This window comes from Diospyros lotus, chromosome 7, assembly GCF_014633365.1.
Source record: "Diospyros lotus cultivar Yz01 chromosome 7, ASM1463336v1, whole genome shotgun sequence".
In the NCBI taxonomy this organism is placed as follows: domain Eukaryota; kingdom Viridiplantae; phylum Streptophyta; class Magnoliopsida; order Ericales; family Ebenaceae; genus Diospyros; species Diospyros lotus.
Window position 1 is genome coordinate 650,618 of NC_068344.1, and position 17,580 is coordinate 668,197.

The following is a 17,580-nucleotide window of genomic DNA, read 5'->3' on the forward strand; positions in this document are numbered from 1 at the left end:
GATTAATGGTGGCTAGGCATGAATTAGGTTTGCCCAGTTGATTGATTGGTGTCCGGACTCATTTGATCGGTTTGGCATCATACATAATACATTATTTCTAGAGGAATTCATATAATATATTATTTTGACTCAAAACAATATATTGTTAATAACATTTCTCATGTCAGCAATGCTACTTTCCAATTTGCTGCTAAAAGAATTTATTCATTGATAATAACATAAAATTATGTATTTGTCCATCATAAATTTAGAAGAAAATTAAGCACATCTTCTTAGAAAAGGTCTGGTTCGGGGCCAAGTCAAATTTATTTAATCAACTTTTCAGTTGACTCGTTATGCAACTGCTTTTTCTTTCTTTTTTTTTTAAATAAAAATAAAACATTTGAGTACCCCTAGAAAAATCTTGTGGTGAGAGCTAATGGCGAGAGATAGTGGTGAAAGCTAGTGGCAAGACCTTGTGGCGAGAACTAGCGGCCGATTCTTGCAGCGAGCATCCTGACGGCAATCTCCTTTGAAGCAACATCTCTTACGGCAACCTAACTTCATTCGACATCGAACTCGAGTGGACCCCACATCATAAATTTTAATTGTTGTATTTTGGCAACAACAATTTGGCGCCGTATGTGGGAAACGTAACAAAAAGCCAATCTTAACACAAGATGCCGAGAGGGACAAGATCAGCCGGTTGGGCGAGCCCGCCTGACCCCACCCGAAGGAGTGCTCATACCAGAGCAGGAGCCATGAAAGGCCCCCACCCAGTGCACTCTACAATATCAAAATTTTTGGTAGATCACCCTAGCAATGAAGTGCGTTCTGAGAACTTTTCTGTGCTTGAATGCAACCATACCACCGGACTGGGGGGCATGGAGCGTTCGGAGCAAGAAGAAGCACACGTAGATGGATACGCGACAGGGCGAGGGGAACAAGTCCCACATACAGCGCCCGCTAACCAGGAACAACACTCATTTGGACAGTTTTCAATTTCAAATAGAAACCTCATGGGAACTTCAAGAATAGCTCCACCCACAGTTTTACTCTCAGATTATGAACTATTACGGAAGAACTTTGAGGAGCTAAAGCAGCAGAATAATGAACTCAGGGTGAACAATGAAGAGAATATGAGAAGACTACAGGAGGTCACTGCTTTGTTACGTGAACTAAGGCCGGACATTCACATTCCCCACATGGGACAAATTGATACAAGGGTAGAACATCGGAGATTCCAGGATAACCCTTCAAGAACCCCTCGGTAGGGGATAAGAATCAGAACTCCATGGCTGAATAGTCAAGTCCCGAAAGTAACGGAATCGAGAAGGAAAAATTGCAGAAGGGCGAGAAAAGCTCCCACGTATAGAGAGACAGCAGAAAACACCTACTCAGGAGTGCCTCATGACCCATTTATTTGCCAAAATGAAAAGAAGCAGGAAACACTCAGCGTGTCTAACATTAAACGCCTCATAGAAGAGGTGCTAGAACAGAAGCAGGTAATGATGATACCAAAGGTAACTCCCTCGAAAGGGTTCCCTCTATCTAAGGAACTCCAAAGACGACTAGTGCAACCAGGGTTCTAACTACCACACCTTTCGATATACTCAGAAAGGGAAGACCCTGAGAAGCACTTACAACATTTTGTCGCAGTAGCCGTGCTACATGGATGGAATGAGGTCACGAGGTGCAGGGCTTTCCCACTCTCCCTTACAGGACAAGCTCAACAGTGGTTCACCAAATTACCAGCAGGGCATATACAATCATTCAAATAGTTGAAGAAAGAATTCTTAAATGCATTCTCCGTCTATCTCCCGAAGAAGAAGAATGCAATATATCTAATGAGCTTACAGCAAAAGCCGAATGAATCCCTGAAGCAATACATCGAGCGATTCAAGGCCACAATGCAGGAAGTAAGGGATCTCCCAGTTGGGTTAGCAGTGTCAGCCCTACTAAACGGAACTACATACGCCCCGCTTAGAAAATCCTTAGCTTTCTTCGAGCCAAATTCAGTGACTAAGTTGTTCGACCGAGTAGAACAGTTTGTCACCCAAATGAAAATTTTGGACGCAGGGGAAGGTAATAGAAGAGGAAGGGAAACCCAGCCCGAAGTGCGAAGGACCTTACAAAATCCAGAAGATGATAGACTCCAACAGGTACACACTACCGACACCACGAAGCAAGGCGATAGGAAAAGCTTGGAACACCGTGCACCTCGAGAGGTACTTCTCGGCTTTAGCCCCAGGGGAATGAACGAAGCACGAGACATAGAGTCAAGCTTATCGTCAGAAGCGTTACTTGACCCGATTAGAAGCCGAAATTATCTTTAAACTTTCCATTGTAATAACATCCCCTGATAAATAAAAGAATATATCCCATGTATTCCCGTGGAGTAGGCAAAATTATAAGCCGAACCACGTAAAATCTGCAGGAGCCTAGATTATTTGTATGTGTCTTGCAGGTATGGCGGCTCAAGCATAGCTCGCTTCCAATAGGTCAAGTCGCCTAGCGGCAATCTAGTGCCAATGACCACCGGTTGGCCCGGGATTACCAGAACATCTGACGCCTATGCTCGCAGACTCACCCAGATCCCTCGTTTGAGTTCGGTGCTATGCCTTTTTGGCTAGACCTCACTCCTTGGTTGATCTGGTGCCTAGGTCTCCCGACAAACTCGGATGTCTGATAGGAATCCCGTGCTGGACCATTGGCCAAACCCAGATTCCCTGAGGTAGACTAGCCCTGGGAAGGCGAAAAAGAAGTGAAGTGATCACCTGATAGCTCCAGCATAAGACCGCTCCCGAAGGTCAAGTCGCCTAGTGGCAATCTGGTGCCGATGACCACGGGCTGGTCCGGGATCACTAGAGGATCCGATGCCTATGCTCGCAGACTCACCCGGATTCCTCGCTTGAGTTCGGTGCTATGCCTTTTTGGCTAGACCCGACTCCTTGGTTGATCTGGCGCCTAAGTTTCCCGGCAAACTCGGATGCCTAGTAAGAATCCCGCGCAGGGCCACTGGCCAAACCCAGATCCCCTGAGGTAGACTAGCCCAAGGAAGGCATGAAAAGACAACAACCCTGTGATAACTCTGCCATGACCCCGCTTATCAGAGTTGAGCCATCCAGTTGAAATCTGGTTCCTATGACCACGAGTTGGCTCGGGATTACTAGAACATCTGATGCTTATGCCCGCAGACTCACCCAAATTCCTCGCTTGAGTTAGGTGCTATGCCTTTTTGGCTAAACCCAACTCCTTGGTAGATCTGGCGCCTAGGTCTCTCGGCAAACTTGGATGTCTGGCTGGAATCTCGTGTCGAACCACTGGCCAAACCCAGATTCCCTGAAATAGGCTAACCCTGAAAGACGGACATGGAGAACACAATAGCTAGGGCGCTATGACCCATCACGGTATCATAGGATGCTCCAAAGATTGTGCCTGTGGGCTCGTCGGGATCCATTGACTGAGTCCGGTGCTATGCTCCCGAGCTAGACCCGACTCCTTAGCTGATCCAGTGCTTAGACCTCTTGGCAAGCTCGGACACCCGGCAAGAATTCCACAGTGAAGTCTATCTATCAGGGGTATGGTTGCCCAGAGATAATTTGGTACTTCAACCCCTGATCGAGGTAAGATCTTTTTGGGCATTCTGGAGCACTTGGTTAAGGCAAGGTGCTAGACCCGACTCCTTGGCTAATATTTTTTACTCTTCAATTTTGTCTAAAGACAAAACAGAAGAGTAAGGGGCAATTGTAATGCCATGGAAAAAGAAAGAATAAAAAAATCAAAAAAAGAAGAAGTGAAGAAACTGGCGGCAATTGCCGCCAGCTGGCAATGTGCAGTCGCGAGGTGCAGCCTCGCAGCCGCATGCCGCGAGACGCAGCCACCTTGCGGCCGCATGTCGGGAGATGCAGCCTCGCGGCTGTTCACCGCGAGGAAAAGCTACCTCACGGCAGTGTTAGCCGCGAGGCTACATCGTAGCAACCTCCCCCACCTTTTTGGCTTGGCTCTGACCCATTCAGCAACCGCCACGTGTCAACACCAGCCACCCTTGAGAATCGTGCCCTATAAATACCCAGTTATAGGACATTAATGGGGCCCCAAACTTTGGTAAAGTCTGGACATTTTGAATACGCTTTTACTATTTTTTTGTGAATATTCATCGGGATTCGGGACTGACTTTGGCATCGGAGGGTCTTCGCGAGGGAAGATTCCCGCGAGCCTTCTAACCCATTTTCTCAGCATTAACAGGGCCGAATCCTTGTGGTGAGGGAAAAGTCTTGCGGCAAACCTTGCGGCGAAGGCAAGATCTTGAGGCGAGAATTAGTGGCAAGACCTTATGGCAAGACCTAGCGGTGAGAGCTAGTGGCAAGACCTTGTGGCGAGAGCTAGTGGCAAGACCTTGTGGCAAGAGCTAGTGGCAAGACCTTGTGGCGAGAGCTAGTGGTGAGAGCTAGCGGCGAAAGCTAGTGGCAAAACCTAGCGGCGAGAGCTAGTGGCAAGACCTTGTGGCAAGAGCTAGTGGCAAGACCTTGTGGCGAGAGCTAGTGGCAAAACCTAGCGGCGAGAGCTAGTGGCAAGACCTTGTGGCAAGAGCTAGTGGCAAGACCTTGTGGCGAGAGCTAGCGGTGAAAGCTAGTGGCAAAACCTTGTGGCGAGAGCTAGTTGCGAGAGCTAGCGGCGAAAGCTAGTGGAAAAATCTCGTGGTGAGAGCTAGTGGCAAGAACTCGTGGTGAGAACTAGCGGCCGATCCTTGCAGCGAGCATCCTGATGATAATCTCCCTTGAAGCAACATCTCTTACGGCAACCTAAGTTCACCCGACATCGAGCTCGAGTGGACCCCACATCATAAATTTTAATTGTTGTATTTTAGCAACAACAAAAATCACTAGATCCAAAAGAGCTCAACTTCTCCACTACCCACAAATGCGTGCTCTCTGAAAATTGAAACAGATATGAAGATCTAAGTATTTTAGATAATACCCATTCAAACTATTTCAAAAATACATCACATGGCTAATTACAATTTAATATCCTAACATCCCCCCGCAAACTCTACTGGGAGGAACACATAGTGAGTTTGGGCTGTAGAAGCTAGAAATGACCCAAACTAAGAGCCTTGGTGAAGATATTAGCGATTTGATCAGCAAACGAAATATATCGAACAACAAGGTCATAGTGATGAACTTTCTCACGAAGAAAATGGTAATCCACTTGGATGTGTTTGGAACGCTAATGAAACATTGGATTTTGTGTCATATAACTGGTGCTGATGTTATCACAGAACAACATTGGGGAAGATGAGAGAGAGATGCCAAGTTCTTGAAGCATTTGTTGGATCTAAACAAGCTCAGTTGTGGCAAAAGTAAGACATCGATATTCGGCCTTAATGTTGGAATGGGTAACAACAAATTGTTTTCGAGATGATCAGCTAATGAGATTACCACCATAAAACACAGCATATCCATGAGTGGAGCGATGATCATTATGATTACCAGCCCAGTCAGCATTAGAGAAAGCAGCAAGAACTGAGTGGGGCGCTCGACGAAGTAATATGCCATGTGACATAGTACTACGAAGATAATGAAATATTCACTTGATCGCTTTCCAAGGATGAAGGATGGGGTGATGCATTAAATGATAAACCTAATTGACTGCAAAAGATATATCGGGTTAAGTAATAATAGCATACTATAGTGCTCCAACAACACTATGGAATAATGTCGGATTAGGCATAAGTTCACCTCGGTTCAAAAGCTGAGATGCAGTCTTAGCAAGAAAAGGAACAAACGTGGCATTATGCTGAACTTTTCCAGAAGGTCCTGAATGTACTTGCACTGACACATATGCAAGCCAGTAAAAGTGCAAGCACTAGTAAAGGTAGTGGACTAGGAGGTGATGTGGTAGTGGCATAGAGGACTCTAGGATTAAGATTACTCATGCAAGAATGAGTTACCATTGGATGGGTAGATTGAGATGCAGGACAAAAAAAGGATAGAGCAATGGTGTCGATAGGAAGCGAAGATTGAGCGGTATTAGATTGTGAGCTGAGCTGATTGATGGGCTTAGTAATGGGTTGAGAGGCTGGGTCAGAAGCTGGTATTGCATCTAGCTAAATAGAGCTGGGCACAATAGAGAAAATGTGCTAGGCAGGCGCACGTCCACTTCTTGCATCAGTAGGTGATGGACAGGGATCACCCGAGACGTGTGGTGATGGAGAAGCAGTAAGTGATGCATGAGTAAGTGATGCAGTAAGTGAATTGTTCATTTCAAAAATGAATTTCAAATAAGTTGTATCTTGCTCAGACCAAGAAATAGAGCTGAGGTTATAGTTAACGCCATTAGTAAAAAACCAAAATAACTAGTTATAGTAGGCATGAAGGAGCTAAATGAAATATATTCTTTTTATACATATGTTTATAAAGCACTTACCTAAGTTAGTTTCTATTTTTGCAAGATAGGAGGATAAGCAAAAATACCAATTGAAAGAATAAGTTCAATTGAAAGTTTTTGATCAATCGTTCTAGACAATATTCAAAAAGCAAAAATAAAGTGACAACCGTAGTAGCCTGTTTTAATAGACCAAATGAAAATTAATCGATGAAAAGCCAATAAGCTTGGTTGGTTCAATAAATTTCTCAACCAAAAATACAGTGACTTTTATACAACGTATCCTCAATTAAAGTATGCACGTGGGTGATTAGGGTACTTTGACTCGTCCTCTCAATAATAATTATGACTCAAATAAAGTATTCTTTAGCAATAAAAACCCTTTGCAATTATGCTAAAAAATATTGTTACATTTGTCCATCACCCCTATTTTTTCATTAGCAAAATAGAAAAATAAATAAAAATAGATGTACAAAACATGATAGTGAATCTTGATAAACTCTATCTTTATATTTAAATTTAGACAAACTACAATGAATCGTGATACCATATACAAACTATAATGGCATGGTGTTGTAATTACGTTGGTATTGAAACAGTATTAAATTATCAAATATGCCATCATGTTATATTTTCTTTATCATTAATTAATCACAATTAAATATTTCAGAATGACTAAAATATAATATTTTTTTCTCCCCCTTCCCTTTCTTTTTCTACTCATTTCCTAGATTAAAATCTTTGTCACTACTTAACTCCTTATTTATAGCACCATCACTATCAACTCTTCTATTTTCCGTACTCCTTATTTATAGCACCATTGTCACCAATTACTTCTACATGTAACACCTATTTTTTTTTAATTTTTTTAAAGGTCGAATTCGATCTAAACTCACCTAGGTTCAAATGTAAAGGGTTTGATCGAACCTCTACATTTGGGTTTATGATGACAAAATATCGTTGACTATCCCCATAACAGCCTAGGGGGAGAGCCACCTGAGGCCGAGTGGGGGCAAGAGATTTTTGTTTTAAAATTTTTCTTTTTATAGTGATTTACTACTAAAAATAAAAAAAAAATATATTATATTTTACTATTAGAAATAAAAAAAAATAAGTATTGAAGAAATTAAATATATAATGGCCCGGTAGTAACCATCACAGTATTTTTTACAATTTGCTCATATTTTTATTTTTTTGCAATGATGATGCAAATAAAAACTAAATATTAAAGAAAATTATGAAGTAAAGAAAGCAAACATGGAGGAAATTTATATTAAAGAAAATAAACAAATTAACAAAGCAAATATTGAACAAATTGATGTTGCACAACTTCTTAGGGATTTCGAGTTAAGAACTACAGTAATGAATTACAATGTTAATTTTCAAGATCAAATTAGAAGAGTCTACTTGCAAAGAGGTTTGTATCAGTATTAAAATCAAGATAATTCATTCCAGCTTTGTTCAATAAATTTAGTGATTGGTTAGAATATAGTATAAGCAAAAATGTCGCATTTTGCTTATACTGTTATCTTTTTAAAACAAATAGTGGGAAACATGGAGATATTGATTCTTTTATTAAAGAAGGGTTCAGTAATTTAAAAAAAAAAAAAGAAGATAAGACTTTAAGTTCATGTTGGAGATGCTAATAATGCACACAATTAAACTTGAAACAACTATGAAACCTTAATGAATTAAGAACAAAATATTGAAATAGTTTTCTTCAGATAGTTAGAACAAATACTGTATGATTATCGAATTCGTTTAAATGCATCAATTGATTATATTTGACTTTTTTTACAGCAAGAATTAATCTTTCGTAATCATGACAAATCTAAAGATTCAAATAATCAATTTAACTTTTTTAAACAATTGCAATTTCTAGTACGAAAAACTGCAAGGAACAATTATACAAAAAATAAAATATTTTAATAATAATATTATTATTATCTTATTTTTAAAATTATATTTTTTGTATTTAAGTTCGTCCTCACTAAACCAAAATCTTGGCTACACCCAGTGTATTTAAAATTACCTCTACAATGTAAAGGTTTGTATCTAGGTTTGTATCTTTTATCTTTCTCTCCCAGCCTCGATCCCAGTGAATTTATCATTTTTTTTTATTTTTTAAAAAGTTTTTCTATTTCTTATTTAATGCCAAATGGAGAATTATTACTATTTTTGAAACACCAAGGATAATTTTTACAATTTTTTCAAATTTCGAGTTGTTCTTTGCAATTTATCATTTTTTAAAAATAATTTCTCTATAAAAATCTTTTATATGAAAAGCAAAAAAAAAAAAGTTTTTCAAATAATAATAATAATAATAAAAGAAAAAAAAAAAGCTTAATAAACGGGAAAAAAAGTACGAAGAATAACCCATGCATGCAAAATTCAGGTAAACTATAACTAAAATGTTTAAAACATCTCAACACCCATAGTCTAATACTTATAGTCATACCCTGAAGAGATTAAAATCTCCAAACCAAACCTACAAACCACCCCGTACAATAACACTTGTAGGGATTTGCACTTGCAATATATGTGTTACACCTCCATAAATATGTGTATGTAAATATGAGAAAAATTCAATATTTTTTTTCAATCTCACAAGGGCCTATGCATATATCAAACTCCCACCAAAACAAAATAACCCGTCTCTTAAAAGACCACATCATATATAACCAATCAAATTCCATACTCAACAAATCAATGCATGGCTTCAGCTCGGCTGTTTTGGATTTTCAATGCTCTCCAGTATCTCCACCACTTGTTGCATGGATGGCCTTCTTTTGGGTTCAGGTTGAAGACATTTTAGAGTAAGCTGGGCGATTTGCCATGCAGCTTTGGCAGGATACATCCCTTTTAAGCGGCTGTCCATAATGCTTACGAACTTTCTTTCACCAGCGAAATATGGTTGGATCCAGTCAACCAGACTGAGACTCTCCTCATCACGACGAGGGTCAAGTGCTTTCAAGCCTGTTAGCACCTCAGCCATTACAACACCAACAGCATACACGTCGCTAGCCGCATATAGTTTCCCTATTTTCACAAACATTAATATATATTGTATTATTATTGTCATGAACAGCATTTCCATAGGCTTAGCTCAAGTGGCTTTTAAGTACGACAAAACTTTTACGAAGCTTCGTTTAAACCAATCATTCCCCCCTAGAGAAGCATCGAGCTTCAAAATTAAGGTCCAGAGCATTACCTATCAAAGCATACTCCGGAGCAATATAGCCCAATGTGCCTATAATCCGTGTTGACACATGTGTTTCTTCAGTAGTTGTAGGACCAAGTCTTGCCAAACCAAAGTCCACGATCCTGGCATTGTAGGACTATCAATCAAACACACATTAGGCCAATATAAGACCTTCATTCTGCAACCATCATTTTAAATGATATATATTGGACGGTTAAATATATATTTACATAAATCATTGTATGAATTTAATAAAGTTTCGTTTTAAAAAAATATGATGAAGAATTCTATATAAATATACAAGATCACTAGAAAGGCACGAAAACACACACACACACATAGATATATGCAATTATAATACCAATATTATTTTAAAATTTAGGCATAAAAAACACAGTAATATATACAAGCTATTTCTAGCTAGATTGATTTGAGAACATTGAGATTTCCTCCTTGATGTGTTCTTTCTTTCCCTCTCCAATTCTTCCGTTCCTCTTCTTCCCCTCTTCTCTCTCAACATTCTGCACTCTCCTTGCTGTCTTACATCAAATTTTCTTGGTTAATTTTTCAAGACATCCTAGAAGTACCATTAGTTTAAAATATTAATTAAGTTTTATATAACCATTGGTCCATTACCATCAATATCACATGGGGAAACATATGTTAATAACACATACAAGCACACGTCCACATATATAACATAAGGCTGGTGATGACTCACTAAATTACCCTTTTCTAAAATTGATAAGATTAATGGTCACCAATGGTATTATCATAATTATGTAGTACATTTGTTATCCACTATGCATCAATAGTACATTGAATAAATCATATTTTTATTTAGCTAATTGAATGCAGGAAACTTACAGCGTCAAGCAATATATTTGAACCCTTGAAATCTCTATGTATTATTGGCGGTTCGGATGAGTGCAAATATGCCAGCCCTCGTACTGCTCCTATTAAGATCTTAAGTCTTATCTCCCACGAAAGTAGCTGACAACCAGCCCCCCCTGCAGAAAGCAACCAAAAACGTAAGCCAAACGAATTTCATTAATCAGCAAAAGATAAAACAAGTTCAGCTCTTACTTCCAAAAAGATGGTTGTCCAAACTGCCTTTCTGCATGAACTCGTAGACAAGAAATAGCCTTTTACCCTCACAACAGAATCCCAATAACTTAACAACGTTGGGATGGGACAGACGACTTAGGATGTTGATCTCACACTACACAGATTGGGCAAATAAGTAAGCAGGAGGCCTTAAAGAGATTATATATGAATTAGATAAGTTGAAATAACATTGGCAATCCCAGATATGAGAGGATAAACCGAGAGAATGATGACCATACAGTTGTCCACTTCAATTTACAGGTATCACAAAACAAAAATGAGGAAAATACAAAGTATCCACTTTAATTTAATATGCAAAACTAAGATGTTGACCATACAATTGTCACCAATGGTAGGATTAAGGTCTGATATGTTGCTTTTGTTTTACAAATAAGAGCATGCGTGCATGAAAGGACAAACTAAATAGGATATAAACAGTGTATATCATCTGCAAGAAGAGCTAAGGACTCTGGTGAGAAGATTCTTTCTACATAGCAATGAAGGTTCCAACCAAACCATGCTTACACTTTGGTAAGGGTACATGCAGATTGAGCCAAGTCAATTATACAGCTACAACAATTTTGGACCCAAACCCATTACACCGATTATGGAACCCACTGAGCCAAGCCAACTTAATTCAGTTTCGTTCGGTTCAAATTTGATTGATTCAGTTTCGTAATGAGTATGGATATTTGGCAGTAGAAGACAATAATACAAAGTTATTAGGATTCTGATAAAAACTGATACCTAGTACATTACAAGTATCAATGCCTAACCAACAAAAGACACAGAATTGAAAGAACGGTAAAGATTTGCTGTCAAATTATTCAGCCATTAACTGGCGTTAGTTGAAGTACCTGCCACTCTTTAAAACCTCCATGGTTGTTAGAATCCCACTCCTTGACGGCAATGACGTCTTCTTTAAAACCGTTCTGTAATGACGTCTTCTCAGCAAGCCAACCCTTGTAGACTTTGCCGAAACCCCCTTGTCCTAACAATGAATCCCTTCTGAAATTTCTGGTAGCCATCCTCAACTCTGAAAAACTGAAGGCCCTTATATTGCTGATGGTTGTTTTATCTGAATGATGAGGAGAAAAAAATCAATTGGCGTAGGTAAGGACAAAGAAGTGAGGCAACCTGAGAGAGAAAGAGAGAGAGAGAGAGAGAGAGAGAGACCAGTCCACCCAAAATCCACAGTTCTGGGTAAAAGTGCAGTACTGATCTTGTGGAACACCTTGGTGAGCATTCCCAGTGCCCTCTTCTTGCTTAGGGGTATCTTCTCAGTATACTGCACTGCAGTGGATGGGCTGGGGACTTCAGCTGAAAGGGCATCATCATCCAGTTGAATAATCTCATCATTTTTCTTTTCCTCAGCCCCACCAAGATTGAGAACATTCTCTTTATCCTCATCAGCAGCATCAACATTGACAACGTCCTCGTTATCCTGTGTTGTTGACGAATCCTTGCACCGATCATCTTGTAAGCATGCCAATGCACGCTCAAGGCTCACCACCACATCAGCCATTGTAGGGCGTCCATTTGGACGCCTGTGCAGGCATTTCCTCGCAACTTCTGCAAACACATCAAGACTTTTTGATAGTATTAGTAGCTGATCCCTCAAAATGGGGTCAATAATTTCATCAAGTTTTCCATCTTTGAGGCAGCCTTGAGCCCAAAAGGATAGACTCTGTTGCTCCTCTTCGAGACTTAAATCCACTGCTGGCCTCCCACAAAGCACTTCTAAGAGCACCACGCCAAAGGCATACACATCTGATTTCTTGGTTAGTTTGCGGGTCAAGAAATAATGTGGATCAAAATAACCAAATGTGCCTTTAACAGCAGTGCTAACATGGGAAACAGATTGGCTTGTGGCGCCCATTTTACATAATCCAAAATCTGAAACCTTAGCCACCATGTCCTTGTTCAACAAAATGTTCACGGTCTTCACGTCTCGATGTATGACACCACCTTGAATACCAGTGTGGAGGTAATCCAATCCACGGGCAGCACCAATGCAAATCTTGAGCCTTTGCTCCCACGGCATATGACAAACATTTCCATTATCTTTAGTATTCTTTTTGTATAGATGTTTAGCAAGTGTACCCTGCTCCATATGCTCATACACCAGGATCTTCTCATTGAATTCGTCACAGTAGCCCAGAAGGCTAACAAGATGCTGGTGTCGAAATTTAGAAATCGTCTCAATCTCCATCAAAAACTCATTTTGGCCTTGCTTAGACTTTGGTTTCATCCGCTTAATGGCAACTGTGGTTGTTCCTCCATTAATGAGTCCTTTATAAACGTTACCAAATCCACCACTTCCAATGACCAATCCGTCATCAAAGTTTCTGGTTGCTAATTGGAGCTGAGCAAGTGAGAAGCGGCAATATGGCCCTTCAGAAGGTGATGATGATAGGATGTCTTCTTGTCCAGATTTTTTACCCAAATAGGCCAATGGATAAACAACAACATTCAATGTGATGAGTAAAATTATTAGACTATTTGCAATGGTATAAATGCCATAACCAAGCACTAACTTCTGAGGGTTTGAATTATGAGATGTCAAAACCTGTGCAATAGGAACCAAGTTCACCCCGGCAAGGTTGTTGTCAGGGTTGCTCAACTTGAACACCTCCAGCCCCTTTAGAATTGCATCAGTACTGTGTTCCATGTTCCCCTTGTCGTCGTGGCTCTTGTGAGGGCTTAGAGTTATTGTCATATCGCGCTTGCCCTCTGTCCGATCTCCTTCCATCATCACCATGTAGTCTCTGTACACTGCAATGCCATTTCCACCAGCCCATTTGATAAGGTCAGCATTAGCCTCAACAATCTGATTATCAATGAATATGCTGAACTCCATTTGGCCAACTTCTTTAATCTCGTACTCAAGCTCACAGAAATGGAACCTGAGCAGGTACCTGAAACCTTGATCTACAGGTAGTTTCCACGTAAAACTGATACGCTCCTTCGCTTGCACGTCCCGAGTCATTGACCGGGATGTTTGGTAAACTCTCGTAGGGGCAGAGTATGTGGGTATAACTGAGTAGTTGATCCGAATTGTGGTAGTAACCGGCATGGCCCTTGATTCTAAGAAATAATTGGAGTCCTCAAACCACTCCCGGAACAAGCCAATATCCTCTATGGGTAAAATGGAGCTTCCGCCAACATTTAACCGATGCACTGTCTCAAGTGCAAAGCTTGTATCCAAGAAGATCGGGTATCTAAATTTCTTGCCAACAGCGTGTACACCTGGATCATCACCCTCACGGGAATGATATAATCCAGTTGGGATCGAGACAATCTCAATCCCATTGACAAAAGCATAGGCTTCCTCTGAAGAGGGAGAAAATGTTAGGATTAATGGTTGACTATCTTCCACATGTACGCAAAATTCTTTAGCAAATGATGGTAAGGCCAAAACATCAGCGGTAAGGGCAGCACTGAAGTTGCTGAGGAGGGTATAGGGACCGGCTTTTACAGTAAAAAAGGCCTTGGACCTCTCGAAGCCAGGATATTCAGTTGGGTAGAAATGTAGGCGGATGAATTTTTGGCCCGAAGTGAAATGGAAAGTGTAGGTGAATGTGGACCGAGAAATCTGGGCGGTCATGTAGGGGACAGGAGGAGGAGGAGGAGGAGGAATTAGGTGCTTTCCAACGGGAGAGGAGCTTACCAATTTGCGTCTGCCTCTAGATCGTTGCAAAATGATGTATCTGGAAGCAACGTCGCCGGTCCATTGGCGGCCATCTAGAGCAGTTGAGTTGCCAGAGGAGCCGCAGTTGACGGCGATGATGTCATCTGCTAGGAGTAGGGGGAAGCACAGAGCAGCAAACTCGCTGACAGACAGCAAAATAGTTAGATGGAGGAAGAAGAGGCAAAGACCCATCCTTTGATCATCAAAGAGAGGAGAGGAGAGAGGATGTCTGTAATAGATTAATGGTGGCCAGGCATGAATTAGGTTCGCCCAGTTGATTGACTGGTGTCCGGACTCATTTGATCGGTTTGGCATCATACATAATACATTATTTCTAGAGGAATTCATATAATATATTATTTTGACTCAAAACAATATATTGTTAATAACATTTCTCATGTCAGCAATGCTACTTTCCAATTTGCTGCTAAAAGAATTTAATTAGTTAGTTAATACCTTCATTGATAATAACATAAAATTATGTATTTGTCCATCATAAATTTAGAAGAAAATTAAGCACATCCAATGGGGACCTTAGAAAATGTGGGATAGATGTTTGGCCAACCTATGGATGAGATAAGATCTATTTGAGTAGCCCTAGAAAAATTACCATTTGAACATACAACTTACTTATAATAGGACGAGTTTAATATCTAAATTAAATACCGATGAGATAAGATTAACATTATAATAAAATAATAATAAAATTAAATAATAGTATTGTATCACGTTTAATAAAAATATATATATAATTTTTCTAAACTTACAAACACTTCTGATTACAGCAGCCAGCATTGCTGATGCCGATAACATTTCAACATTCTGCAGCTTCAAAACCACTGGATCCAAAAGAGCTCAACTTCTCCACTACCCACAAATGCGTGCCCTCTGAAAATTGAAACTGATATGAAGATCTTAGTATTTTATTTGCTTTTCAGTGGAAGGAGCATCATTAATCTAAGCTAACTCGCTCTGCAGAAGAAAACCAAACCAAATACAGCTTCATTCATTCATAACCTTCACAGGAAACACCTTTTGTTATGCAAAAAAACTTAGAGACGTAACAAAATACAACATATATTATGACAGGAAAATAAGCTTCTATCATACAACAACGCTATTGTATATCCCGATTCCCACCTGATGAGCAGCAGCATGTCTGTAAGGCCCGACTTCTGGACCTTATTCTTGAGAAGGCCTAAGGGGAGCCAAGCCCATGTGGCAAAGAGTGCCACTAGGGCTCCAAGCTCCCTTCTTCTTCTCTGCAACGGCCGCCGGTTCATTCCTTAGAGGCGTGGATCAAGCTTTCCCTTCTCATCCCCCATTCACGATCAGCAATCTCTCGACCTTCCTTCCATGGCAGCAACTACACCCCCTCGTGGATTTATGCTTCTTCGGCAACGACTGACTCTCTCTCTCTCTCTCTCTGTTGTGTGCAAATAACTGAAAGCAATCCCCTCCACTCCAGAGGGCCACAAGAAAGAAGAAGCAGATTCCTTGTGCCAAAAACCGTATAAATCACCTCCAAACCCCTCACTTTGCCTCAATTTCATACTTCAAAGCTCGGCTCACATGACAATGGAATTGAAAGTGAGTAATGAAGAAGAGACGGTGCCCTTCACATGCCTGCGGTAGGTATATATTGGTATATACACGCAATGAGGAACATGAAGCAAAACTTGGGAAAGAGTAATGAAAGAAGAAAGGGCACACTGTTGTGATTTGTGATAGACTTAGAAGTCAGAGAACTGAGTATGAATTTTGGAGAGGGGTTGTTAATTAAGCCAATGCTGTCCAGAAGTGAAGCTGTGAGAAACCATCTGGAAGATTAATATGGGGGTTCTAAATAATGAACTCTCTGCTGTACAGAAATGCAGGAGCAAGGAACTAAAGAAATCAGTTTAGCAGCTGAGAACATTAAGTGACAAGTTTTGAGTTCCCTCGCAATTTCTAGCAGACTATAAGGTGTGTTTGATTGTATGCATAAGATTTGTATAGAAAAAAAATATTTTTTTAAATAATTAAATTATTTAAAATTAAATTTTAGAGAAAATATCAATTGAAGATATGTAATTGACTTAATTTTTTATTTAAAAATTATTGTACTTTTTCAACTTTTGATATTTGATTGTCATTATTTTCTATGAAAATAATTACATACACATATGTAAATAATCAATAATCAACTATATAAAATAATTAAATATATGCATATTCAAAAAATAAATCAAATATATATACACAAAATATTTAAAAAATAAATCAAATATACATAAACAAATATACATACACCCAGCCACTACAAGTTGCCGCTTAGCCATGACGAATGAGATCCGAGCTAGGTGTTGATGCTGGCAACATGGAAGCTGTGGCCACACTGCGGCCGCACTTGGACCTCATCTCTCGCGACATAATCAACTAAGCAAATCGCGTTTTCTTCTTGAGACCTTTGCTCCCTACCGTAGGAAGGGAACGATCGACGAGGCGGTGAATCCAGGCCCAGCGAGCAACGACGACAAGGTCGAGCACGCTGCTCATTGTCGTCGATGGCCACTGCAACCGTCGATGTGTGTATGTGTGACCGTGCGTGCGTGTGTTGTGTGGAGGTTGGGGATGATCTATTCATCTGATCTCCTTCCTCGTTGTTGTTGTTGTTGATGAAACAGAGAGATGGAGAGTTTTCGAGGATGAAGGAAGGTCGGGAGTGAGCGTGTAATTGGTTAGAAAACAATTTCTCTCCCCCCCCCCTTCCTCGAGGGATTTCTTTTCCAGCAATAGTGGGAAAAGAGGCTCACGTGACCAAAAGATAGAAATCATTTTTCATGAAAAATTTAGGTAATCAATCAAACACATTAAAATCTGAAAATTTGGGTGGAAAATGACCATTTTCCATGAAAAATGTAGCCAATCAAAGGGTTTTAGAAACATAATGGATAAACATTCAAACAAAGTTATCTTGGTGTGTACTATTAGTAAATGACATTATCTGAGTGGATGATATAAAGAAGGCATGAAACTTCGAGATATGGAAGAATACTTTAGAATTTAAAAATTTTAAATTAAGTAGATTGAAAATCAAACATATGAAATGTAAGTTTAGTAAAAATGTAAATGTGAATAATATTATAGTGAAATTTGAAGATCAATCAATGCATCTTAAGATAAAGAAAAAAAAACAAGTGGATCATAAGACCGTTTTTTTTTTTTTTTTTGT

General features: G+C 39.8%; 1 protein-coding gene and 1 long non-coding RNA gene across 7 annotated transcripts in view; one reads left to right on the plus strand and one right to left on the minus strand.

Annotated features, from left to right (window-relative positions):
• The window catches only part of LOC127806709 (uncharacterized), a 74,776-nt gene that overhangs the window by 41,935 nt on the left and 15,261 nt on the right, over positions 1–17,580 (plus strand). The gene's annotated exons all lie outside the window — the stretch shown is intronic.
• Positions 8,806–16,294, minus strand: LOC127806692 (receptor-like protein kinase FERONIA). 5 transcript variants are annotated; one of them, XM_052344134.1, is made up of 8 exons: positions 15,507–16,294; positions 15,134–15,254; positions 11,852–14,508; positions 11,533–11,753; positions 10,655–10,790; positions 10,436–10,578; positions 9,578–9,704; positions 8,806–9,405 (listed from the first exon to the last, which is right to left on the minus strand). In XM_052344134.1, exons 3-8 carry the CDS (start codon positions 14,280–14,282, stop codon positions 9,086–9,088), a joined length of 3,378 nt encoding a protein of 1,125 aa, XP_052200094.1. In that variant the 5' UTR covers positions 14,283–14,508; positions 15,134–15,254; positions 15,507–16,294; the 3' UTR covers positions 8,806–9,085. The 5 variants fall into 5 exon arrangements, 4 of the variants coding, with proteins under 4 accessions (XP_052200094.1, XP_052200093.1, XP_052200091.1 ...); XM_052344133.1 differs by having other exon boundaries at positions 15,134–15,267; XM_052344131.1 differs by lacking the exons at positions 15,134–15,254; positions 15,507–16,294 and having other exon boundaries at positions 11,852–15,060.